This window comes from Aedes aegypti, chromosome 2 (genome assembly GCF_002204515.2).
Source record: "Aedes aegypti strain LVP_AGWG chromosome 2, AaegL5.0 Primary Assembly, whole genome shotgun sequence".
Lineage (NCBI taxonomy): Eukaryota > Metazoa > Arthropoda > Insecta > Diptera > Culicidae > Aedes > Aedes aegypti.
In genome coordinates, this window is record NC_035108.1 from 46,206,951 (window position 1) to 46,234,039 (window position 27,089).

The 27,089-nt window shown below is 36.4% G+C and overlaps 1 protein-coding gene across 2 annotated transcripts in view; it reads right to left on the reverse strand.

Moving 5' to 3' along the window:
- Nucleotides 1-15,305, reverse strand: part of LOC5570502 — a 32,004-nt gene extending 16,699 nt beyond the window's left edge. Inside the window, exon 1 of one of the 2 annotated variants that reach the window (XM_021840752.1) lies at nucleotides 14,654-15,305. In XM_021840752.1, coding sequence (XP_021696444.1) covers nucleotides 14,654-14,705 — 52 coding nt within the window. In that variant the 5' untranslated portion in view covers nucleotides 14,706-15,305. The remainder of the gene's footprint in view (nucleotides 1-14,653) is intronic. The other variant, XM_001659137.2, reaches the window with a different exon arrangement.
- Nucleotides 15,306-27,089: the final 11,784 nt, after the last annotated feature.

The window sequence follows — 27,089 nt, forward strand, 5'->3', positions numbered from 1 at the left end:
TTATAAAATAGACCCCTTAATCATATCATTCTTCTTCTCCTTTGGCACTGCGTCCTCACTGGGACAGAGCCTGCTTCTCAGCTTAGTGTTCTTATGAGCACTTCCACAGTTATTAACTGAGCGCTTTCTTCGTGTGGCGGGTACGATGGTACTCTATGCCCAGGGGAGTCAAGGAAATTCCCATTACGAAAAGATCCTGGGCCGACCGGGAATCGAATCCAGACACCTTCAGCATGCCTTTGCTAGGTAATCGCGGGCTCTAACCACTCGGCTAAAGAAAGCCCTAGATGACATTGAATGAAATAATAGCATTTTATTTTTGAGTACCATCAGTGCACCAGTATCCGCTCATGCCCCTATTTCCGCTCACTACTCATGCAAAAAATTAAACAAAATTTTAAAGAAATGTCGATTTTAGTATACAGCATTCTTTATTCTTTATTATTATCTGTTTACCGTGAGCGGAAATGCAGTTACAAATGCTATTAAATATTTTTTTATGCATTTTTTTCAAAATCTTTTTATTTTGCCGACGATTACCTATAGTTGGAGCTACATTGTGACATAAAAATAGTTCTGATCGACCCAATAGTTATTTTATAATGAACGTTTAAACACATGACTTCCCTTAAATGAGCGTAATCTGGTGCACTGATGGTATGTGAATAAATTTAGAATCCTAAACTGCTATTATTTTAAACAATTTCACTTAGTATCTCATTTTCCGACAGGGACTAGGGAAAATTCGAATATATTGGTTACAAAATTGAACATTTTTGTAGTTCTGTGGAGAAAAAAATCAGCTCAATTGCTTCTGAAGGGAACAAAAATAGAGCATGTCAAAGTTAACAAATTTGTATGATAACACTGCGTAACAAAAACAATATTTCTGCGTATCTCAAGTATCACTAGGCATTTTTTTAATAGGCTTGCAAATTCCATACAAAGTTCGTTTTTTTTATATGGCGATATAGCATACTTTTCTAAAGTAGCAACAAGTAAGTTTTGAAAATATTTTTAGCTTCGTTTTCAATGACCAATATCTTAAAAATAGGACGTGCTACACGGCAATGGTTTCAAGAACCCTAAATTAAGGAAATAGCGGTATGACGCTTGAAACAAAAAAATATGCACTGTAATAAATTAATGAAATACTTAAAAGGATACTAACAAAGAATTGAACAAAATCAATGAATTCCAGTATCCCATCCATTACGGTACCGTAGAAAGAAGCCATCGCGCGGAACCTCGGCCGTCACGCCGGCGATCGCTCAAAACGCATTTCCGCGCTATACCTATACGGCTTTTTTTTCTATCCTGGCGCACAACTTCCCATCATCACACCATCATCATTATATGACGAAGGAAGGAAGAAAAGTGCCTATCACCGTCAAGTACCGTGAGAAGTATTTGAGCTGCGGTAGTGCTTTCCTCTCTGCCTTATATTTTTTACTGTAAAAGTGGCGGGGTTTTCACTTTCGGTATGAGGTAAATGTGCATAATTCTATATCGGTCGAAGCAACGCTGTCCTACGGTGCAATATTGTTGATGTTGCTAGATTGTCGTCGCGGAAGACCAGCCGGCAGTAAGTGCACTCTTAGTAGGTACGCCATTATTTTCAATAAAGCCATCATGAACAACATAAACCGTGCTTTACAGAGACTGCACCGGAAATTGCAGAATCCTCTGTTTTCTATTTTAAAGCACGATGGCATTGAACTACATTTCCTCTATCTTGTTTTATGCGGTATTCTTTATCGCCATTCAATTATAAAATTAAGAAGACGAAGACGAAATCGAAGGCTACACTTACAATATGATGATGGTTGATAAAGACTAGACTTAAACTTGTCATAGGGGTAAGTATCTATAGGAGGGTGTCCGGCCATTTGGCCGAACGCCGTTTGGCCGAACGCCATTTGGCCGAATGCCATTTGGCCGAAAAGGTCATTTAGCCGAATGCCGTTTGGCCGAATCATGAACAAAAAAAATTGCTACAACGCTGATGTATAGGATTCATAAGCTTTACCCAATAACTGATAAGCTAATTAATATGTCGATTTTTATGATGTGACAGGACGTCATGTTTGCCACTATATGAGCTCAAGAGAATGATAACATCGAACCTTTAATTCAGGACGAAGCTGTGAACAACACACTTCGCGTCAAGACTCTGAGGTGATGATTGAATCGCCACTGGATTACCAACGGTGTAATAAGGTTTCAAGTGTTTTTATTAATTTCATCAGAAATTTTTCCTTCTTTTAAACAAAGGCTATTCTTTCGAATTATACTGGTTCCATTACTATCGGTAATAGTTTAGCTTATATTTTAATTGGGATTTTTTCCTTTAAATAATCGGTAGTTCTTTGTAGTTGTACGGATGGAATGATTATATGCATTACACTTGCTCTAATTTTCATAAGAGATTTTTCCTTCTTTTGGTCATAGGCTTTTCTTTCAAGAGAGAAATATTTTTCATAGTTATTGGAATTAAAACTTATAATAAGTTTTATTCAAAACATATTGTTTTAGCTCAAGGGTTAACTTAGGTGAGGTGTTATTCTCCTCCAAGATTAAGATTACAACATGAGAACTGAAAACTGCACCGTTGCTTGAGTATAGTAATTAACGACTCGACGAACACTTACGTCAATGTAAAGCACACTGTTTCTCCGTTTTGAAAAGAAGAAGCCAAGACTTATTGATGCCAGAATTACGACATATATTACTTAGTACGGTTCGAGAGATCGAAGCAAGCCGTTCCAGCAGAAGAACGAATAAGTTTTAAACCGTTTTAATTACTGTCAAAAGCTAACTACAGACGCGATGCCAAAACTGCTGGTAGCTATTACCGTTGTCATCGAAGTGAACAACTGCTTACATTTAGGATCTTTCAGCACTAACTGTTTCTTCAACTAATACTAAAAAGCTTATGTATATCAATGATGATTTATCTTTTTTAAGAATAAGCTGACTAAGTTCATTGGAATTCATCATAAATTCATGCTAACTGTAGTTCACTTTTGTTTTCAATTTCGGCCAAACGGCATTCGGCCAAATGACCCTTTCGGCCAAATGGCATTCGGCCAAATGACCCTTTCGGCCAAATGGCGTTCGGCCAAACGGCATTCGGCCAAATGGCATTCGGCCAAATGACCCGGAACCCTATAGGAGTTACCATTGCTGTATCCACAGGGGTTTTTATTTGGAAACTCCCCGAATGCGAACTGTCCCAACTGTTGAAAATCCGTGCGTTCTGTGAATTCTTGGATAACCAAGAATATTTGTTGCATTCAAAACATTGCCAACAGGGAGGCTTTGCCGAACACACCACTCTACTATATGCCCAGAGTCACGTTATATTCCATGTTGGTCTCTATTTAAGCAAAATCTCATATGCTACATCTTGCATATAACATTTTTTGAGGCGCTTAAAAAGCTCGGATTACGTTCTAGTACAAGATTATATCAAAAGGACGTTATCAGAGTTGTTTACCACTATGCATGAAAGTGCTCTATAACACAATAGACTGGCCCAGCTCAGTATGGGAGAAAAATAAAGTTGTATGATTCCACGGGGCACCCCCCCGGATTATTTCTTGGGGTAAGAGGAAGCCTTTCTGAAAAATTCAGCTCATTTGGTCGTTCCATGAGCTGGCGCATTTGAATTGAAGTTAATATGGGACTTTCAGCTCAAACATATGAGCAACAGCACATCATCTACTGTTTGGTTCAGGAAAATTGATAATCGCGTTCAATTGAACCCAGAATGTCAAAAACACTACTTGATGTAATAACGAAGAATATTGTAGAAGATTGTACCATGATCAAAATTAATAAAGTTGGTGTTTTAACCATCTGAAGTATATTATGCAATACTACTTGTATTTCGTCAACATAGCTTGTAGGTAGCCACTAAGCGCATCATAGCCACCTATGACGCTGGGCGAGCTGAGGCACATGTCGCATGCATATAAGTGACTGTACGGGAGTGCTGATCTAAGCCTAACTTACAACAACTGAAAGAGTAATGAAAATGAGATTAAATCCAGATACAACCTTCTGCAATTATGTTCATTAGGGTATCAACTAATGTATTTGTCATTCTGGGCTCATTCGAACGCGAACAATTAGTATACGGAACGAAACAGTGACATAGGATCAATTTTCAATATATTTGAGACGAATATCCCATACAAACTTCATATCTAATGCGCCAGCTGGTGGAGCAACCAATTGATTTGAAATTTTGAGAGAGCGTTTTTTCTTACCCCAAGGCTCATATCTAGGGGGTGCCCCGTAGAGTTTTACAACTTTTTTGTTTAAGAGCCAGTCTAATAACACAAGCTTCTGTGTTGTAGTCCTTAACTTGTAATTTCAATGTTCATTTTCTCAATGTCTACTTTTTACATATGGAACACATATATGCGAGTTTGGGCAATATTTCATGAACAAGCTTAAGAAGTTACTACAACCAGAACCGTTTGCAATAAAATAGTTCAGAAGATCAACCCAAAACATTTAGCCGCTAGTCGAGTTTCTTGAAGGGATAGAAGCGCCCAAGAAACATTTGCCTATTTTATAATCATTTATTAAGCAATTTTTCACAACTACATACTGAATAGTTGCTTTATTATATTACTTTGCAGCTGCTACGCACACATTGTTCAAGCAAATCTGGCGAAATTATTAAGCTTCTTTTCATTTAGTGACTGTAATCATATATTGTAATGATGTTTATTCAGGTTTCACTTAGCTTAATAAGGACTGTTGATTTAACAACGCTAGTTTAACAAACTACATTATTGCAGTTTAATTCAGCATAATGTTTAACAACATTTTTATTATTTCCAAGTGAAGCCTTTGTTCAGGCGTTGTTCACACAAATTTGTAGAAGTTATAAATCGCGTCGTTGTTTAGGCAAATATTTTCAAAGCTAAACGATCACATCTGGTGGCTAGTAGGAGAACCGGCAAAAAAGAGGTTGGATTGAGAACTTACCATGTGCAGCATAAGAAGGACCACACAATTTACACTTTTTCTCGGAATAGTTATTTTGTAGACGATCAGAGATCATTGAGAAAAAGAATAAACTTTTTTTCCTTTGAAAATGTACAGATTCGGTCAGTGCTCATGTACGATTAGTGGGATAAAATTGGAAAATTGGTGTTTGGCAACATAGGTTATAAACTTCCGGATTCTTTGTTAGTGGTTAAATTTGTTGTGAAATCACACGTGTGGCAAGAATAATGGTACAAACTGAATATTCCAATGGAAAATAGGTCAATAATCGATTGATTATGAACTAATTTTTGGGTTGAAGAATTGAATTTTGGACGTAAACAAGCATTTTCAGTGACATTTCACTCGTTCTTCCCCAGCGACCTCTATGACGGTGGCGCATTATATTTGGCTATATTGACTTTATTAAATCGCTTTATAAGCATTCATCTCAGCTTTTATTCAACTGCCACAAAATTGATTGAAAACAAATAAATGACTAAAAATAGCTAACACTGTATATATCAAATGTAGTGTATACCTTTACTATGAATTAATAACCACTTTTAATAATTACCTGAATACTGGATTCAAACTCGAGACCTTCCCATCGTCCCATCGTCCATCTTGGACTCCATTTGATCGAAAAGTGGTGACAATGATAAGATGTGTAAGAAACAGGAAAATATTTTCCATAGATCCAGTCAGTGTGCCTACCTCGCGGAACGTGAACATTATCGGTCGTACATTTAACTCTCTGAGAACAATTCAATTAAAGCAATAACAATTATCAACAATGTTTGAGTTATACAAAACTCTTTTCAATGAGCGTTCGATGCCATAAACATTTTTTTTTATCAAAGTGTCGATATTTTGTTTCAATGTTTTTTTTTGTTTGTTGTATACACACTCAATCACGATTTGCTTGTTCGGTAATTTTTTATACTAGGTCATTTTTTCATTTATTTAGTTAACATCTACACAGATAACACTGAATCAACAATTTCACGCCACAATACTCGGTTCGTGGCCGCATCTCTCCATCCTCGGTTCTGCGCCACGCTCGCCAAAACGATACGCACTTGATCCGCCCACCTAGCTCGCTGCGCTCCACGCCTTCTTGTACCAACCGGATCCGAAGCGAATACCATCTTTGCAGGGTTGCTGTCCGGCATTCTTGCAACATGCCCTGCCCATCGTATCCTTCCAGCTTTGGCCACCTTCTGGATACTGGGTTCGCCGTAGAGTTGGGCGAGCTCGTGGTTCATCCTTCGCCGCCACACACCGTTCTCCTGCACACCGCCGAAGATCGTCCTAAGCACCCGACGTTCGAAGACTCCAAGTGCTTGCAGGTCCTCCTCGAGCATCGTCCACGTTTCATGCCCGTAGAGGACTACCGGCCTTATGAGCGTTTTGTACATGGTACATTTTTGCGGGTGTGAATCTTTTTTGACCGCAGCTTCTTCTGGAGACCATAGTAGGCCCGACTTCCACTGATGATGCGCCTCCGTATTTCACGGCTAACGTTATTGTCAGCCGTCATCAAGGATCCAAGGTAGACGAAGTCGTCGACCACCTCGAACGTATCCCCGTCTATCGTAACACTGCTACCTAGGCGAGCCCTGTCGCGCTCGGCCCCACCAGCTAGCATGTACTTTGTCTTGGCCGCAATCACCACCAATCCAACTTTTGCTGCCTCGCGGTTCAGGCGGGTATACAGGTCTGCCACCTTTTCAAATGTTCGGCCGACGATGTCCATATCATCCGCGAAGCAAACAAATTGACTGGATCTCGTAAAAATCGTACCCCGGCTGTTGAGCCCGGCTCTCCGCATAACACCTTCTAGCGCAATATTGAACAACAGGCACGAAAGTCCATCACCTTGTCGTAGTCCCCGGTGGGATCCAAACGAACTGGAGTGTTCGCCTGAAACCTTCACACAATTTTGCACACTTTCCATGGTCGCTCTTATCAGTCTCGTGAGCTTCCCGGGAAAGCTGTCCATGATTTTCCATAGCTCTACGCGGTCGATACTGTCGTATGCCGCCTTGAAATCGATGAAAAGGTGATGCGTTGGGACCTGGTATTCACGACATTTTTGGAGGATTTGCCGTACAGTAAAGATCTGGTCCGTTGTCGATCGGCCGTCAACGAAGCCGGCTTGATAACTTCCCACGAACTCGTTTACTACGGGTGACAGACGACGGAAGATGATCTGGGATAATACTTTGTAGGCCGCATTTAGAATGGTGATCGCTCGAAAGTTCTCACAATCTAACTTGTCGCCTTTCTTGTAGATGGGGCAGATTACCCCTTCCTTCCACTCCTCCGGTAGTTGTTCTGTTTCCCAGATTGTGCCTATCAGTCGGTGCAGATAAATGGCCAGCCTTTCCGGACCCATCTTTATGAGTTCAGCTCCGATACCATCCTTACCAGCAGCTTTATTGTTCTTGAGCTGGTGAATGGCATCCTTAACCTCCCTCAAAGTGGGGGCTGGTTGGTTTCCATCTTCCGCAGTACTGACGAAGGCATTTCCTCCGTTGTCCCGTCCTTCATTGCCTGTGCTCTCAGCACCATTCAGGTGCTCGTCGAAGTGCTGCTTCCACCTTTCGATCACCTCACGCTCGTCCGTCAGAATGCTCCCATCCTTATCCCTGCACATCTCAGCTCGCGGCACGAAGCCGTTGCGGGATGCGTTGAGCTTCTGATAGAACCTACGCGTTTCCTGAGACCGGCACAGCTGTTCCATCTCCTCGCACTCCGTCTCCTCCAGGCGGCGTTTTTTCTCCCGAAAGAGGCGGGTCTGCTGTAACCGTTTTCGTTTATAGCGTTCCACGTTCTGCCGGGTCCCTTGCTGCAGCATGACCGCCCGCGCTGCATTCTTCTCCTTCAAAACCTCCTGGCACTCCTCGTCGAACCGATCGTTCCGTCGACTCCGTCCCACGTACTCGACGTTGCTCTCAGCTGCATCGTTGATGGCTGCTTTTACTGCTCTCCAGCAGTCCTCAAGAGGGGCTTCGTCCAGCTCACCCTCTTCCAGTACTGCAGCCTCGAGTTGCTGCGCGTATGCCGCTGCGACATCCGGTTGCTTGAGTCGCTCTAGGTCATACCGGGGCGGCCGTCGGTACCGTACGTTGTTAACGACGGAGAGTTTTGGGCGCAGTTTGACCCAAGGTATTTAAAAGTACAGGTACAGCAATCTAAGCAGTCACTGGAAGCGGGGAGTGGTGAACCGAGAGGGGTTAAAAAGTGACAGCTGGTGAGTCGGTGGGCTGGTCGATATGTTTGTGTATTTTGCCCTCCAAGAGTTTCTAACGTATCCATAGAGATGTTTATGTTACTGAAAATTGTTGCGTATGACTTGGGAAGGTAAGTAAGATAAAATTTCTGTATTTCATCAATAAACAAAAACTTTGTTATTTCAGATGCTATCATTTTCGATTTCTGGAATATGGCTGTGAACACCAAACACCGTAGTGTTTTACTTACTACTTTGAAAGATTCCGGACACGGATGTTTTATATCCGGGGGAAATACGTCGTTCAGGTATTGAGATTAACATTATTTTTATTGCAAATGGTTTGTGCTACATACTTTTGCTTTTCCTAAATTGTCCATTTTAGGGCTTTTATTATCGGCTTTCAGGAATCACCCTCAATGGACCCTGAACGGACATGCACCTATTGCTTGTTAGGTGAAAGCAGTGGTGGAAAGAATCATACCGTTTACACAAAATGAACCAATATTAGGCAGGATCCACGCTCACACGCTCACGAACCAACAGCGACGGATTTGTTCACAGATTCTTGCGTCGGAGAACCAGAACAAAACTAATGTAAAAAGAGCGTGATTGCTGGATGAGCAGAGTCTGCTCACAGCCGTTCTTTTTTCCACCGATGCGGTAGCATTTTTCTGTCGAGCATGAACAGACTCTGTGCTCCGTTTTACAGCACTGGGTGAAAGAAAATAAAATATTAAACAGGTGAAGAGAGAAAACAGAATAACAGGATGAACGACGCAGGAAATGCAGTGGTTTATTTTAGAACAAAAATGATGAAAGTGATGAATGTCGTTGAAAGTAAATAAAAAAGAGAAGTGAAAAGGAGTTTAATAGAAAAAAGTGTTTGTGTTTTATTCAACCGAAATTATATGGTTCTAGAAAGCCAGAGACACGACCGTTGTTTTTCAAGGTCGTCTCATGATGTTTCTTTACGTTTACTGAACAAAACAAACTGGAGGGAGGAAAAAGCTGAAGTGATTTCATGGCATGCTGAGGCTATTCCATGAAAACAAAGTGGCCAGGTGTCAAATGCTTTTACAATATGGCGGATTCAGCAATTTGACACATTGCATTACCTCTCTTATAGATACCTTGGTTTGACCATCACCAGATAGTGGTCGGAGTCGATGTTAGCGCCACGATAGGTCCTGACGTCGATAATGTCGGAGAAGTGCCGACCATCAATCAGAACGTGGTCGATTTGCGATTCTGTCTGCTGTGGTGATCTCCAGGTGTTTTATACTAGGTACGAATTGGAAAAATGCGAAATATTATAAGAATGTAAGACTGGAAAACAAGGTTTGACTCCAAATAAATACAAAACATATTGATTTTCCACACAGTATTGATGATTTTCAATTGTTTTATAGAGCTGTGAGGATTTTTTCGAAAAAGTCTTTTTGACATTAAGTTTTACATATATAAAAACAATATGTCTTATGGGGCAAGAGAGAAACCGCAATTTTCTCATATAAAATCAAATGAACTTTCATTTTGCTTGTATAATATTGCATTAAATCAATGTTTCCTACTAAATAAAATCAAAATAAACCATCTTGAACATTCAAAATGGTTTCTGAAAATGTTTACTATTATTGTTATAGTCAAATAAGATGAGAACTAAATTAATTTCGTAAAACTACTCTTTTAACTATGAGTCAACTTTTATCCCTCAGTTTTTATCTTTACTTACTCTAGAATTTATCGTTTAGGCGGGGAAATAATAATATACAAAATTTGTGGCATTTTGCTCTGGTGGTCTTCTTGCCCCATACGAGTGGCACTCTTGCCCCGTGCCTCGTTTGAAAACCTCATAAGAAGGGACATTTTCAAAAATCTCAAATCATCATGTGTTTCTTATATTTTTGAAATCTATCGATAACATCATTTAGAACAAGAGGCGAGCTTGCCCCTACTTGAAATAATCTTCAAAAATTGTGCTAATCAACCATGATTTGAACCTATATATCTTAAGGTGCCCTTCTTGCCCCCCATCCCCCCTAGTCGAAATTTAGTGACAAACTCAACTATTTCAAACAACCGAAAAGGCTCAGCGCGATTTTAACTGCCCACGTTGGTAAATTCATTTGGTTTCCACACAAGAGGTAAATTCATCTGCATCATTGAGTTTGCCTCTAGTATTCAAACCAAACAAATAATTATGATTTTTTTCACACATTTTTCGATTACTTCCACTGAGATATGAGCATACCGTAGATGTTTATTCTCACGATTAAGTTGTTATTTGTATTGATTTTTGAAAAAAAAAAACCGTATCCAGATGAGCAAAGGGGAAACTGGAAAGCCAGTAAAAACGCTCTACAATGTTACTGATATCAATCAAAACATATTTTGGTTTACCTGGTCCGGTTTGGTCGGACGAGGCTACTTTTGATTCCAGGGGCTACTTTGGACACTTACCTTTTGTATTTATTAATAGCGTAAATATTAATCTGAGCAATTTTGTGTTTCAGCATTTTTTTAACCAATAACAATTAACAAGATAACATATAAAAAAAAGTCTAAATAAATATTCACAAGGTATAAACATTGGCTAGGCAAACATTGTTTGAATTTTACCCATGTCGTGGAAACTTATTAGGAGCATCATAAAACTGTCAAATCGTCATGTTTCATAAAAATCTTGTGTTTTGTTTTGCTTGAAATTGTTGTTTCATTAAAATAATTGATTTAAGGTCTTATTTTTACCACTTTTAATTTATTATAATGTTTTAGTTTGAATATTTTACAACATAAAAAATTAAAAATAAATGTTTGTAAAAGTTAATAGACATAAAATACACATATTTCAATACGTACTAATGACAAGTTCGCAACATAATCTCTAAAGAAATATTTTCCGTCATGTTTTACATGAATTTGCAGTACAAAACAATTGCATCCTTCAAATGCTAAAAACAAACTACTCTTAAGCCAGCTCTAAACTGCTAAGAAGCTAAAAGCATATTACAAATGCAAACATAATTCTTTACGACCTTGCAAAACTTTACTTCATAGATTGCGTTTTTAATGAAAACAACTTACTGGTATTAAATTAGTTACTGGTAATAATGTGATCATTCTACATATCGTTCGTATAACAGTAAGAATAGAAAAAAAAAACAGTGTTTGTACATAACATCGCAGTACCTAGTAGTTACATCGTTCGTTTATGTCAACTTAAAAATCACGCATTCGTAACTGATAGTTCCATTTAACAGGAAGTTGTAAGATTAAGTTTCATAATGCAAACTTAGCATAGTGACTGGCATGTGTTTCGCTGAAATTTTTTATACATGTGTGATTGTTTCTAGCTTTGCAAATTTCTAAATTATGTTTATCAATGAAAAACGTTCAATAACATCACAGTGGACGATAATCTATAGAATCAGTTTGAAAGTTATCAAATTGTGAAAATGTCCAAAGTAGCCCCTTTTTTGTCTTGAAGGACACACTTCTTCTTCTTCTTTCTGGCGTTACGTCCCCACTGGGACAGGGCCTGCTTCTCAGCTTAGTGTTCTTTATGAGCACTTCCACAGTTATTAACTGAGAGCTTACTATGCCAATGACCATTTTTGCATGCGTATATCGTGTGGCAGGTACGAAGATACTATATGCCCAGGGAAGTCGAGAAAATTTCCAACCCGAAAAGATTCTCGACCGGTGGGATTCGAACCCACGACCCTCAGCTTGGTCTTGCTGAATAGCTACGCGTTTACCGTTACGGCTATCTGGGCCCCACACGACACACGTTTTTCGTTATTCAAGCATTTTTGTTATTTCTTAATGGATTTGCCTCATACTTTGCACATTTGTTACGTACATATACAACTTAAATATAGGTAAAAATTATCAATATCTATCCATAATTCTAAAAGTTACAAATCCTTAAAGTTAAAGAATGTGGAAATAATGTCAAAAGAAGCCCCGTAATCGTAAAAATTATCGAAAATTCCGTAGTTCCAAAACCCAGTAAAGTTTTACTGGGGTCGGTAATATGAATTGGCTGTGTAGCTAATGTTGCGTTCCTTTGCGAAAACGTTCGCTAAAAGCTCACTTCCTCACTGTATCTCCTCCGTTAGTATATTCATTAGAAACGTTGCAAACGTCTCCCAAAGCGAACGAATTCGATAATCCAATCGCACTAATTGCTAGTTCTGCTTTTGGGTAGCAGACGAATCATCTTCTATCTACATGTCGTCCATTGTCCACCATCGTCCTTATTACAGGGTTGGCCCTTGGGGGTGATACACAAATGATGTTTCGCTAAATTTGGCCATTGTCGATACCCCTCCCCCTCATTGGCACGTTTTATGTATGGATGCTTCGAAAATTTTGCTAAACTTTCTACGGCCCTCTCCTCTCCCCAGCTCGAATCGTAACGTAATTTGTATAGAAATAGACCGATGCAATTATTAGTACGATGCGAAGAAGCCATCGCGTGTGGAACGAATGGAACAACGACACAAAGCCGTATCCCGTCAACCCCATCGCCGGATTGGGTCAAGCGTTGACTAGGGGTAGACGGCAAAAGATGAGCAGCATCGTAAAGCCTGCTTAAACGTTTTTGTTTTGGTAAAATTAGTAACCATCTCCCTATTTGACATTGTTAATGTAACGTTCAACCATCAAAAGTCTTGATTAGTTAAAAATAACTCTCTCGCTTTGATGTCTACATGTACATCTCATACATCCGAAGGAAGTTCAGACTGCGAAATGATGATACCATGTGCTTCGGGGTAATCGAGTTCAGTTCGCCTCCGAGCGTCGGGGTCTCTTAGCGCCTATCTAGCGAATAGGAAGTCGTGGGTTCGATCCCCACCGGAGCACGTGCTTTCTTTTCGCAGTTTCGATTTCAATTTTTAAATTTGACACGTATATATGACGAAAAATATACATGTAAACCTCAAATCTTCAAAACCTTATAACAGCAAAATTCCTTAGACTGGAATTGCCTAGAACTTGACAATTAATTAACCGTGCAAGTGAAAAATGGTTCTTGTAAATTAATTTACAGACATTTCATAATTAGTTTAATTTGTTATTGATTATTCAAAACAACTAAATTATCTTTTGGGATCGAGACAAAAAAATGGATCATGGGTCAGTCACCAATCCTATAATCTCAATGTTTCTGTAGGCTATTTTAAGACTTACCATGTTCAAAATAGATAATTTCAACTCGTGGTCATTATTATGGCGATAATTTTATTTTTCATTTAAGATTTTAAGCCGTGATATCAATTTAATTAATTTTAGGGGCTTTGGCAACAACGTCACATACAAAGAGTGCTCATTAGTGCCGGACAAAATTCAGATTCTCGCTCAGTCCACTTTTTGGATTGCATTTGGGTCCTATATTTTAGCGCCAGCCGTCCAAAGTTCGTATGGGATTTAGTACGGGAAACCTTATTTTTGCAAAGAAAAATCGCCAGAGGTTGCCATTTCAACTCTATAAAAAATCTGTACACAGACTTCGATGGGTATTTTTACGATAAAAAATATTGCCGAAGACGGCGAAACAATTCGACATTGAAAACCGATTGGCAAGGTAACGTTGATTAACACGTAAAGGACTAACAATAATAACAAAATTAGGCAAAATTTAAGAATAATCCAAACTTAAAAACTTCTTTCACATGCATCGGATTTCTTTACGGTCTTCGATAATGTTTTTCATCGTAAAAATACCAATCGAAGTCTGTGATCAGAATTTTTGTAGAGGTCAATGGGCGACCTCTAGCGATTTTTATATGCAAAAGTAAGTTTTTCTATATGAAATCCCATACAAACTTTGAACGGCTGGCGCTAAAATATAGTTTCACCGATCGAGCTGATATTTTCCACAGTTGTTATGGGACCCAAATACAATCCAAAAAGTGGACTGGAGAGAGAATTCATATTTTTCATATAACCGTGTCCCAGGCTAGTGCTCATCTTGCCGCGTCTACCCCTACAAGTAACTGAATGCAAACGTTTAGTGAATCAAAATCACCATGGAAACGGATATTAGAATTATACAACGGGGAAAGGTTCCACAGCACCATCGTACTAATTCGCTGTGAGCTACTTGAGATGGAAATAATTAATCGTCAATTCGTATTTTCCTTAACTAGGCTTATGTATTAAAATCTACAAAAATCGAATAGTATCGTCCAAAGCTAACTTCTTATCACTATGACAGCTGATCATATCTAACTTGATCGCGACAATCTTCCACATACATTGAAAGCTTAATAGGGTTTTTATGTATTTGTACAAACATCGAATTCTACTGAAACGTCAAGATCATCCAATAGGTAATCACTGTTCAACTATGAAGATTTAAATGATTTAATGATCCCTATACATCCATGTATATAAACTTACCAGTTCTGAAAAGCGCTACACCAAATAGGGCCCCCACCAGTAGACGATTCATGTTTCGTTGAACGTTTTAATATCCTGTCCTGTGAGATCAACTTTTATGGGCGTGTTTGGCGACTTGATCGACCCCAAATAATAATCCGTCTGCAAACCTCCTTTCTTCGGGGTTTTGTGGAAGATTCCAACGACTTAGTCTGCTTTCTTCACCACACTTCACAAGATGCGTATTTAAATTATATTTAACATGTCCAAAATACTGGTAATTTTACATAAATAATCTACTCAATTCGGAAAGATCATATCTTCAGTACTGTTTGATTTAAATGCACACCTACGTAGGTGATCGTGTTACACATACCACAGCAATATTGTTCAACATTATCGCCACCGACCGCGAATCCTCTGTCCAGGTAAGAGCATACACTGCGGCACACCTTCCATACACACGTGCGAACGGACCAAAACAAACCCGAAGACTGATTCACCATCGCTGGTTTGATTGGTTGGTTGGTTGTTGAATCACGCTCACGTCCGTACAGTAGTAGCTGGTTTCATTCATCAGGCAGGCAGTCTGGATTCACGAGGCGATTGTCGATTACGGTTCATTCAGAGGAATTTCACCCACATCCCCATCGTATACTTGCTGCAGTAGGAGATGCAACGTGTTCATTACTCGTTTGAATATTCAAGCTTACTATGGGCCAACAAAGAATAAATGGGAAAAAAGATTGCGAATTTAGTATACTATTGGCTATTTTGATATCCGAGAAATTATCGATTGCTTTAACAATATGGTAGGTATTTGAGAAACTTAAAAGTAGATGGCACGGTGTGCCAGAAACCGTTATTAACGCAAAAAAATGTCCAAGAATTTGGCACCTACCATTCGAAAGATATTGTACTCAATCAACTTCTCCATGAATTTGAAAATATTTTAACGAGGGAATCGAAAATTATCGTGATTTGAAGGTTTTGAGCTGTTTTGTAAGGTATTTATACATACTTCAAAATTTTCCACACCAATGCCTCATTATTAATTTGTTAACTAGCCAAGTAACCATCAGCTTTGCATTAAGCATTCAAAACATATGATATCTAAGCATCTTCTCTGAAAATTTGAGATGATTTCTTCGAGGAAATCAAAAGTTACAATTATTTGCATAGTTACCATTATTTCTATGAAGTTCAAATAATAGCTTATTTTTGAGGCTTTGCTATTGAAGTACATAATTTACAAATAAAAATGTTTATAGGTCTGACATTCGGCATTCAAAAGAAATAGTTTACTAAATACACTAGTTGACTAGCATCTTCGAAGTTAGTTTGAGAAATCTTCATCAAAAGAAAATGTAACAAGAGTACTTTGAAGTTTTGGAAAAGCGAATTTTGAATATTTTTAATTAGTTCGTTCAATGTTTTCACCAACACTAAACCCAACAAATTCTTGTTAATATGTTAATCAATGTGATTAAAAAGCGTGATTGACCGCCCGCTGCTGCTTCTTTGTTATTACAAGACCAACTATTCTTGCACAAGGAACCGACGGATGGTACTCAGGATTTGTTGCCCCACCCTAAGTATGTAAGTAATGGAATTCTCATTCCCTGTACTAAGCAATATCGGCGCCGTCTGCGTCCTAATACAAGTCAATTTGGGTTATGGAATAAATGTATTACGTGTTGCCATCTATGAGGAAGCTGTTGGAGTCCTCTGCACTTCCACAAGAAATCATTGGGAGTTTGGAAAATGGAAAGGGGTTATATTACAGGATTCGTCTTGGTAAACAAAACGCATAATTACAAGAGTTCTAGAGATCATCGTATCATATTTACGGGTTACACCTCTCCAAACATAATAAAGCCAACAAAATAATAAATTAAATTAAATAAAAAGTTATTCTTTCATATGTACAAAACTTGACTGACTCAATATGACGACTTTGATGACGAATCATTCAAATATTTAATGATGCTAATCATGCAACATCAATCTGAAACGTAATCTATCAGTATCTAAAGGAAAAGTCGATATTTATAGCAAGTACAATTCAAGAATCTTGTGTTATTATGTAAAACTAAACCGAATATGGGACTTGTTGCATTTAAATATTTCAAAACATGAAACAAGGTTTATTTCGATAATAACCGACTACGAACTATTATTTGAACAAATATAAAAACTTATCCCCTTTGTTGTCCAAATAAATTCTGAACATTCATATTTAGCCCTTTTAGAACAGTAGCATAAAGCGATCTCACCTGTTGATAATCCATCCTCGACTGAGCAACCACAACCACTTTCAAATTGTTCAGGTTCACCAATACGCTTATTTGGGCCATAAAAAATCACTGCCCAGCAAAACGCCGAAAATTAAATCAAATTTTCAAAAAACGAAGACATTTACTTATGCTGTAACGAAGCACTGCCTTTCTTGGATGAAATATACAAGTTCAAAACAAATCTGTTAAGTTAATTTGTGTCGCAATGATAAAATGCGTGTTGCGAACATTATATTAAACGATTGAAAAACAAATCTTAAGGACAGGTCCAAAACTAAAAAATACTTCAGTTATGTCGTCTTTTGATAAAGTTTTGTCAAACTAGCTGCGAAGTTGCTTGACTACTATATCTTTTGAATACCGAGTGTCAGTCCTATAAACATTGTTATTTGTAAATTATGGACTTCAATATAGCAAAGCCTTATATAAGCTCTTATATAAACTTCATAGAAATAATGGCAAATTTTCAAATAATTGTAACTTTTGATTTCCTAGAAGAAATCATCTCAAATTTTCAGAGAAGATGCTTAGATATCATATGTTTTGAATGCTTAATGCAAAACTGATGGTTACTTGGCTAGTTTACAAATTAATAATGATACATTGGTGGGGAAAATTTTGAAGTATGTAAAAATCCCTTACAAAACAGCTCAAAACCTTCAAATCACGATAACTTTCGATTCCCTCGTTAAAATATTTTCAAATTCACGGAGAAGATGCTTGAATACTATATCTTTCGAATGGTAGGTGCCAAATTCTTGGACATTTTTTTGCGTTAATAACGGTTTCTGGCACACCGTGGATGGAGTACCTTGAACCTTTTAACCCTCTAATACCCAAATTTTTATTTTCGATTTAAGTATTATTTTTCGTTATCTAAAATCGTTCTAAACATGTTTTGGGCATTTATTTATTTTTATTCGAACATTTTTAAATTTTGGTTTTTGATTTTTATAATTTTTATTTTTGAACATCCCTAGCTTTTTTCATTTTTTCTTGAAGCCTTCTCTAGTTGTTGATTTTTGGCAATAATAAAAATTTAAATTGTTGCAGTATTTTTAAAAATTTTAAATTTTAATTTTTTTTTCGGAGCGTATTTTATTTTCCGTGTAACTAACGGAAAAACAGGTTTGAAATGATTTTAATACCACCAGGCTCTTTTTTTGTGATAGGTTAATCGTAGAAAAATATAAAAGGTACGATTTTTTATATTACACGTTAAATGAAGCCCAGGCATTTATAGGTTATATAAGAATACAATTTTTCAAACAATTTCCAAAAATTCAAAAAAGTTTCAAAAGTCATAAAAACTTTTCTTATATGCGTGTTATGAGTCAAGGTATAAGCCAAAAATAAAATCATTTTGATTTCCGAGCTACAAAAAAATACACAAAATTCCAAAGTGTACCCCGTCTAAAGGCGGGATTGGGTATTAGAGGGTTAATTCCGCCCCTAAATACTTATCTTTGACAGATACGCGTATTACGACTACCACTTGCAGTCTTCTTCAGTGTCAGTTACTCGAATCCACTTTTTGGAGTGGTCTAGGTGTTTGTCCAAAGAAGCGCTAGGGATTTTGTTTTTTAATTATTAGAGGGAACTCCTGAAAAAAAAATCCTGACGATATTTATAAACTAAATCATAAAGATATCACTATCACTGATGTAATATGTGATAAATTCTTACAAGAGAGGAGACTTTCAAAGATCTACAGATCTTTTCTGGATTCTTGGATGGGTCTTCAGAGAAACTAATAAAGTAATCTTCAATAGGCAAGGATGGAAAAAAGTCATCTCTAGGGACAAACAACACAATATTTGAACGATCAAAGAGGGCCGTCGCTCTTGGGGATTTTTTTTATTACCGTACGGGTTTGGGCCGAAGGGTCTCAGATTTTCATGAAACTTTTTCCACAGGCAGGGCTCATGGATATATGAAGAAATAAAAATTGAGAAAAATTCAGGGTCGCCTATTTTTCCGGAAAACTCAGGTGGAAATTTTTTGTTTTCCATTGACACTACTTACTTTGTAAAATCATAACTCAAGAACGAAGCATCGTAGAAACAAAGTTTTTATATGAAAATTTAAGCAAATTTTCTCAAAAATCAAAAAAAAATATGAACTGAAAAAAGTTTTCCACAAAATTTTCCACCGTTGGGAAAATTCGTAAAGAAAAGCCGGAAAAACTATGCCCGAACTCGTGGAAAATTTTCAAAAAAATATTTTCGAGAAGGTAATTTTATAAGCTTTAATCACTGAAATTTTTGGAATGCACTTTTTTTTCGTTTTTGAGTTATGGCCAATTTTGTGAAAAATGTCCAGATGTGCCATATAAGACTTTTCTTTGAAAAATCATAACTCAAGAACGAAACATTGTAGAAACAAAGTTTTTATATGAAAATTTAAGCAAATTCATAAAGAAAAGCTGGAAAATCTATGCCCGAACTCGCGGAAATTTTTAAATAAAATATTTTTAAGAAAGAAACTTTATAAACTTCAATTCTGGTAACTTTTAGGATGTAGAGGTATTTGGGAAGGCCCAAGCAAGACGGTTTGTTTTCGGAACGCCAAGAAGTTTTGCTGTCAGTGTCAGTTTTGTGTTCAGTCGAGAATGGATTACAAACTGGTGAGTTCGTTTCATGCTTATGATAACACATTTTTTCTTGAAAGCGTAACTTTTATGTAATATTAAAACAAACTTTGTATGGTTCGTCACTATAAGTGTCGGCATTATGCTATTTTCTTATACAATTTCAATATACATATATTTTTCTCTTTTTGACATTATTAAAAATTATCTTTTGAATTGTTCGACATAGTGAATGTTGACGTATTTTTTAAAACTTCTACCATATCGAGACAAAATGCACAGTAATACTCATATGTCATTTTCAAACAAACTATGTATGGTTCGTCACTACAAGTGTCGGCATTATTCCTGTTTCATATAATTTAAAATATATACATGTAATTTTCAGTTTTCGACATTAATAAAAACATCTTTTGAATTGTTCGACATTATAGATGTTGACCTATTTTTTAAAGCTTCTACCAAAAACTTCTCGAGACAAAAATACAAAACTAGCTTTAAATATAAGTCGTATATTTCCCCCTTGTCCATGGATCGCATCACCGACCAGAGGTGACTCCCAGATCTTTTCCTCCCTCACTAATAAACACCCTTCCCGTGGTGATTGTGGAGATGCAGAGGTATTCTCGGTCTCTAGAAGCAACAATCATTACACCCTAACATTCCTTCCCCATCCCAACTGACTGTAAGGACTTGGCCGGCGCCGTTATTGATCAATAATATTAGATCTGCTAAAATTGCACTTCGAGAGTAAGCGGAAACTCCCATCCCTTATTCATTTGGATCGTAGTGCAATTCTTACCAGTTCCGATCAATCACGGAGTAGCAACCATTGACATGTACAGTCAGTCTATGCTATGCTATGCTATGCTATGCTTCAATTCTGGTAACTTTTGGGATGTACTTTTCTTTAGTTCCTGATCTATGGTCAATTTTGTAAAAATTGCAAAGATTTGCCATACATGCCTTTTCGTTTAAAAATCATGACTCAAGACTCATCATGACTTGTCGAACCGGATTCAAATTATCTCAAAAATATGAAATTTTTGAGATGGAATCAGTTTCCCAGGACATTTTTCACTGTTTATGAAAACAAATAATGAAAACCCGATTAGCTATTCCAGCTTTCAAACAAAGTATATTTGAAAAGAGCAATCAATAAGATCCAATCCTACAATATTTTTCAATACGCTCATTTTTCGTTCCTAAAACATAATCAAATATTGCTAGGATGAGCTGTTTGAACCATATATTTACAAATTTATAAGTTCATAAACAAAATTTCTTAAGAACGAAACTACATAGAAACAAAGTTTCCTTCAATCAGAATGTAGGCAATTTTTTCCTGTTAGGTAACTACAAAATTGACAGTTAAAAAAATGGGTAGACAATATGACAAATAGGTATTTACCAATTCAAGTTTAAAGCGTTGAAATGGCTTGAGAATCATAAGTTTACCAAAAACTAACAAAGAGCAGTGAGAAAGTGCAAGTGTTGTCTATCAGCTGTATATTCCTCGTTATTAATTTTTGGAAAGTGAAAAAAGTTTTCCCGAAGCTGTTGAAATGGACAAAGTTCAATATTACGAATACAATTCTTTATGCTGTAACCCCTTCGGACTGGACGGCCACAAATCAGTAAGGACAAATCTACGATCGATCAGCCAAGGCCTCATCAGTAAGCTTCATTCGAATGGAGTTCGGTGGATTACGGAAAAGATGAAAATTTGCGTGAAGTGCTCCATTACCAATGACCAGAAGGCTCTCGTAACGGATCTTCCAGAAGCAATGGCGTTTGAGGAACAAGTTTCACCACTATCTTCGTTGGCGTCGCCAAAGGAAACTCCTTCCTCGGGTGAGACAGTTGGTTCTATAAATAATGTACAAAAAATACAAGAGCTTGCTAAATTCTTGGAAATTTCTTTTCAAGTAAAATCTTCACGTTTGGATGCTTCTAATAGTAACTATCGCAATGCTTCTATGGACGAAATCTTCAATCAAATTTTGAGTAAAATAAAGACTTGGTTTCCGCCTAATATTGTTGATGTTACAGAGGATTTTAATTCCGTTTTATTAAATTTGAACTCAGCTGTTACAAAAGCCGAACCTGACAAGCAAATTGAACTTCTAAAATTACTTCCTAGGAATTGGTCATGCTAAAGTTAAAGCTCATTTTGACGTGTCTCAACACGTTATAACTGAATCAAAAAAATACAATTTAGGGATTCAACCACTTTCAAAAGTAGGACGACCCTCGCATGGATCAGATGTCCAAGACATAGTTTCAAATTTTTACCTAAGGGATGATATCAGTCGGCCATTTCTTGGCTTGAAAGATACCATATCTATTATGTTACCCAATGGAGTGCGCCAAAATGTTCAAAAACGCCTTTTGCTTGACCCTTTGGATACTTTATACAAACAATATTTGGAAACCTGTAAGAGTGAACAGGAATCTGTCTCATTCACATCGTTCTGGAAACTTAAACCAAAACAATGTGTTTATACAAAGGATTCATCGGTCATGAATGTTTGTGTTTGCATGTTACATGAGAATATGAAATTCATGGTTGATGCATTGAAAAAAAAAAAACTAATTGCTTTGAAGTTCATAATACAGAAAAAAAACTTAACGCCTTTTTGACTAGTCAAATGATATGTCCAGATAGTACAGATGATTGTTACTTGAGGTCCTGTGAGGATTGTAAATTAAAGAAGTTAGATTTTGTTGCCAATCACTTAGATGAAAACAACGTTGAAGAAGTTAAGTATTGTTTTTGGATTATTTCTCCTCGTTGTGAAATTATCAACAAAGAGGAAAATGTAAATGATTTTATAGAAAACTTGAAAAATCTCACAGAGAAGTTTCTTGTGCATCAATTCAAAGTAGATAAACAAAATGAAATTATAAGAGCTAAAAAGGAATCACTAGTTAAAAACAAAGAAATAATGTGCCAGATGGATTTCGCGGAAAATTATTCGTGCGTAACACAAGATTCCATTCAAAGCCATTACTTTGTACGACCTCAAGTAACAATACATCCATTTGTAATTTATTACAAAGACAAATCTTCGATCAAAGTCTTAAATTTTGTTGTAATTGCTGACATAAAAAAGCATAACACGACATCAGTTTATGCTTTTCAAACAATTTCAAGATTGAAAAATAAATTTCCTGAGCTTGAAAAAATCATTTATCTTTCTGATGGTTGCGGAGAGCAGTACAAAAATAAATCAAATTTCAAAAATGTATGCAAACATGAAAATGATTTTAAAATTAGAGCAGAATGGCACTTTTTCCCAACCTCACATGGAAAAGGTCCATGTGATGGTATCGGTGGCAATATTAAGCGAATGGCTAGAGATGCTAGTATTAGAAAGTCAGCGGAAATTAATAACGCCAAACAATTTTTTGACTGGGCTGTGTCGCAAAAGGTGAAAGACCAATTTAAAAATGATTGGGAATTTATCTATTCAACTGAAAATGACTATTCAGAGGCTGAAAAAATTCTAAGATTTTCTAACCTTGTTCCAATTCCTGGAACAAAAAAATATCATTCATTTATTCCAAAATACGAACGAAGCATTTTTGCGAGTGAATTCTCAGATGCACATGAAAACCAAGAAAATACAGCATGCTTTTTTCTTAATACTACAAAGAAACGAAAATCTTCTGGTGGTAGCAACCAAAGGCAATCTTCCCGGTTGAAAAAATAGATAGTTTTAAGATAAAATGTAAGTTATGTACTGAATAATTGAATAAATAAAATTAAAGAAAAATATAAAAAGAATCTTATTTGTTCCATAGAAAAGAAAGAATCCCTTGGAATGGAAAAGAAACAGTTTTTTTCAGCTTTGCTTAACGGTGTAATGTTTCATGAAAAATATAATCCAATCCGACTTATACTTCATTAAAACCAATCCCATATCGTTTCTTTAAGATCTTTTAGAAAATTTGCAATTGATAAAAAAAACCTTGTTTTTCTGATGCTTCGATTGAAATATGGGTTTTCAAAGAAAAGGCTAATATGGTCATTTTTCACAAAATTGATCATAACTCAGGAACAAAAAAAAGTACATCCTAAAAGTTACTGAATTGAAATTTATAAAGTTTCTTTCTTAAAAATATTTTAATAAAAATTTTCCGCAAGTTCGGGCATAGATTTTCCAGCTTTTCTTTATGAATTTCCCTAACGGTGGAAAATTTTGTGGAAAACTTTTTCCAGTTCATATTTTTTTTTGGATTTCTGAGAAAATTTGCTTAAATTTTCATATAAAAACTTTGTTTCTACAATGTTTCGTTCTTGAGTTATGATTTTTCAAAGAAAAGTCTTATATGGCACATCTGGACATTTTTCACAAAATTGGCCATAACTCAAAAACGAAAAAAAAGTGCATTCCAAAAATTTCAGTGATTAAAGCTTATAAAATTACCTTCTCGAAAATAGTTTTTTTGAAAATTCTCCACGAGTTCGGGCATAGTTTTTCCGGCTTTTCTTTACGAATTTTCCCAACGGTGGAAAATTTTGTGGAAAACTTTTTCCAGTTCATATTTTTTTTGGATTTTTGAGAAAATTTGCTTAAATTTTCATATAAAAACTTTGTTTCTACGATGCTTCGTTCTTGAGTTATGATTTTTCAAAGTAAGTAGTGTCAAGGGAAAACAAAAAATTTCCACCTGAGTTTTCCGGAAAAATAGGCGACCCTAAATTTTTCTCAATTTTTTTTTATTCATATATCCATGAGCCCTGCCTGTGGAAAAAGTTTCATGAAAATCTGAGACCCTTCGGCCCAATTTGTACGATAATAAAAAAAAATCCCCTCTTGCACCAGCATGATTTCAACAGCTCACTACGCATGCGTGGACCGGATATGGGGCTCTGCACTGTTATGATTTTGCATGAGATTTTGACGTTTACTGGCCTTGTTGTTTACTAATTCTATGAAAGTGTGAAAAAGCGAGGAAGATTTTTGTGCAGAGCCCCATATGAAGCATCTGATGCACTGTGTGTCGTGGGACAAAGAGTTTATCGGATGTTGTTACAAGTAGCGATCAACTTCAATCAATGTCCGAACAGTTTCAGGATCACAAAGAGCATGTCCGGAGGTAAATCACTTAGTAAAAGCGAGAAAAACCTCGAAATGATAGTACTTTGATTCGCGAACAATTAATCGCTAGCACACTTGCACCACGATGCGTTATTCGCGGAGCGTAGTTTGTTGTGATAACTTGACGACAAACGGTTAATCATTGTTGCTTTGATCGCAGGATAAAGAACACCGCGATGCATCATGGATTTTATCATGATCACTAGATTCCCATCCTTGTCAGTAGGTCTTCAGAGAAACTAATAAAGTAATTACCATAAGAGCTTTTCGAGGAATTATTATATGATTTCTCGAAATAATTTTTAAACAAATTTCACCAATCATAGAATAAAGCATTGTTGTTTTTCTGGAAAATTTCTGTACTGAAATTGGACTGCTGAAGGGTTTTCTAGGGCAAATTTTAAAGGAATTCCTCTTTACATTTCTCACAAATCATTTAAGGAATTTCAAGACAAATTCCTGAGAGAATTGCTAGAAGAATCTTTATAGCAATTTATGGCGGGATCCCTGGAGAAGTCTCTATTCTAGTCGTATTCGCGAAGAAAGTTCTGAATTAATCCTTAGAATTCCTGAAGATAAAAGGCTATGAATGAGCCTATGGAGTAGGCGCGTAGTAATTTTTGGATCCTTAAGAATTTACATTAAGATTTATTGCAAAAGGGACTTTAGATACTATTTTGTGAAAACAGATACTTTATTATATCCTTGTTCACGTTATCGTAATATGCTTTGGTACTTTCCAATAATGTATACTGTGTAGCGGACTTTGGGGCAAGTGTGCCATAGGGGCAAGTGTGCCACCCCTGCTTTTTATAAAAACTACAATATATATTTTTTTCTTTGAGCTTAACAATATGTTCCTTCGTAGTTTACAATATAATAATCAAAATATGATGAACATTGCTCTATTTTACACGTATTTACATCGATTTTTGCAAAGACAACCAAATTTGAGTGGATTTTTATAAGATTTCGTTGTTTCTAAATAGCATGGTAAAAGGTAAATTATTACCAGATTTTTCTAACGTACTGTACATCGTGAAACTATTCAAATGTGTAAGTTATTGTGGCATTTGAACGAAAAAAGGATTTAGTTTTACATACAAAATCCAGTTTGGTTGAAATGTATAGTTATTGGGGCAAGTGTGCCACCTATTTGGTAAACAAAAATTGTTGAAGTTAAATTTATAAAAATGTAAACATCATCAACAAAATCATAATAATAAACTAAAATGAGGCACCGGTAGTAGTTTCTGTAGTATAGTAGGCGAATAACTAACATGTTTGCCCCCCAAAGTGATTTTATCTCAAAATATTTAATAATAACATGTTTTTCGGCTTATTCAGTACCGTTTTACATATCTACATCAATATTTTACCGTTATTTAGTGCTGATCTACTTTAATATTATACATATTCGCCATAATATAAGGGTAATACATATATTGTATTGAATGGAGTCAAAAATAACCATTTTAGTTATTCGAATTGAGTAATAGGGAGTTACGCTTGTTTTGAATCTTGTTATAAAGCCTCCCCTTATTACGGTAAACATAAAATTATTTTTTAAATTATCGATTAGCGTCTGCTTTTTAAGTAATATTAATAGGAAATAAAGAAAATTTCATTATAAGTAGAATTACATGCGATGTTCATTCGGTGGCCGTCTTGCCCCATATGGGTGGCACACTTGCCCCATAGTGTCGAAAAATTAGTTTTTTTGGAAGATATTTGAGAAGCTCCAAAACTAATACTTTTTGAAATTATTTTCATTTCAAATGGCACAGTGGTTACGAAAAGATGTGAAACTATGATCATGAGGCTAAATTGGTGGATTTTATAAGCTTCGGGCAAAGTTAGAGAACAATTTGCTTAAGGTGGCACACTTGCCCCAAATTCCGCTAAACATATTCATTTCGGTCAGGTCCAGGATATGGCTCATAATAAAATGCTTTAAACCAGTTCCTGACATCCTAAGGCCCAAGTTGTAGAGGGCCCCATGATATTCGATGATTAACAGAATAATGTACAGTATTTGCAACTTTTTCGATTTTCCATACAAAATGGTTAACTTTGATAGGCTTGATCTCAGTTGTTTAAAGACCGATTTGAATTAAAATTTTCACAGCACGTCATATATAACTTGAATTTTAACATATATTTTCGAGCGATTTTTTCAATCACGAGTTCATAAGCAATAACGGTTTGACTAAAGTAATTTTTTTGACGCAAAATTATAAAAGATTTATCTGAAAACAGGTAGGGCGTCTGTACCAGTGATAGAGGCAATAGTAACGGGGTGAGCAATAAAAAATCGCCAAAAATAACGGAAGGTCGTTTTTCATATCTGAATACGTCATTCGAAAGCTATTCTAATATATATCACGTAAAAAATAATCATAGAATGATAAAATCATTGAATCTTCTAAAAAATAATATTGGTGTTTGCTAACTTGTGTTCC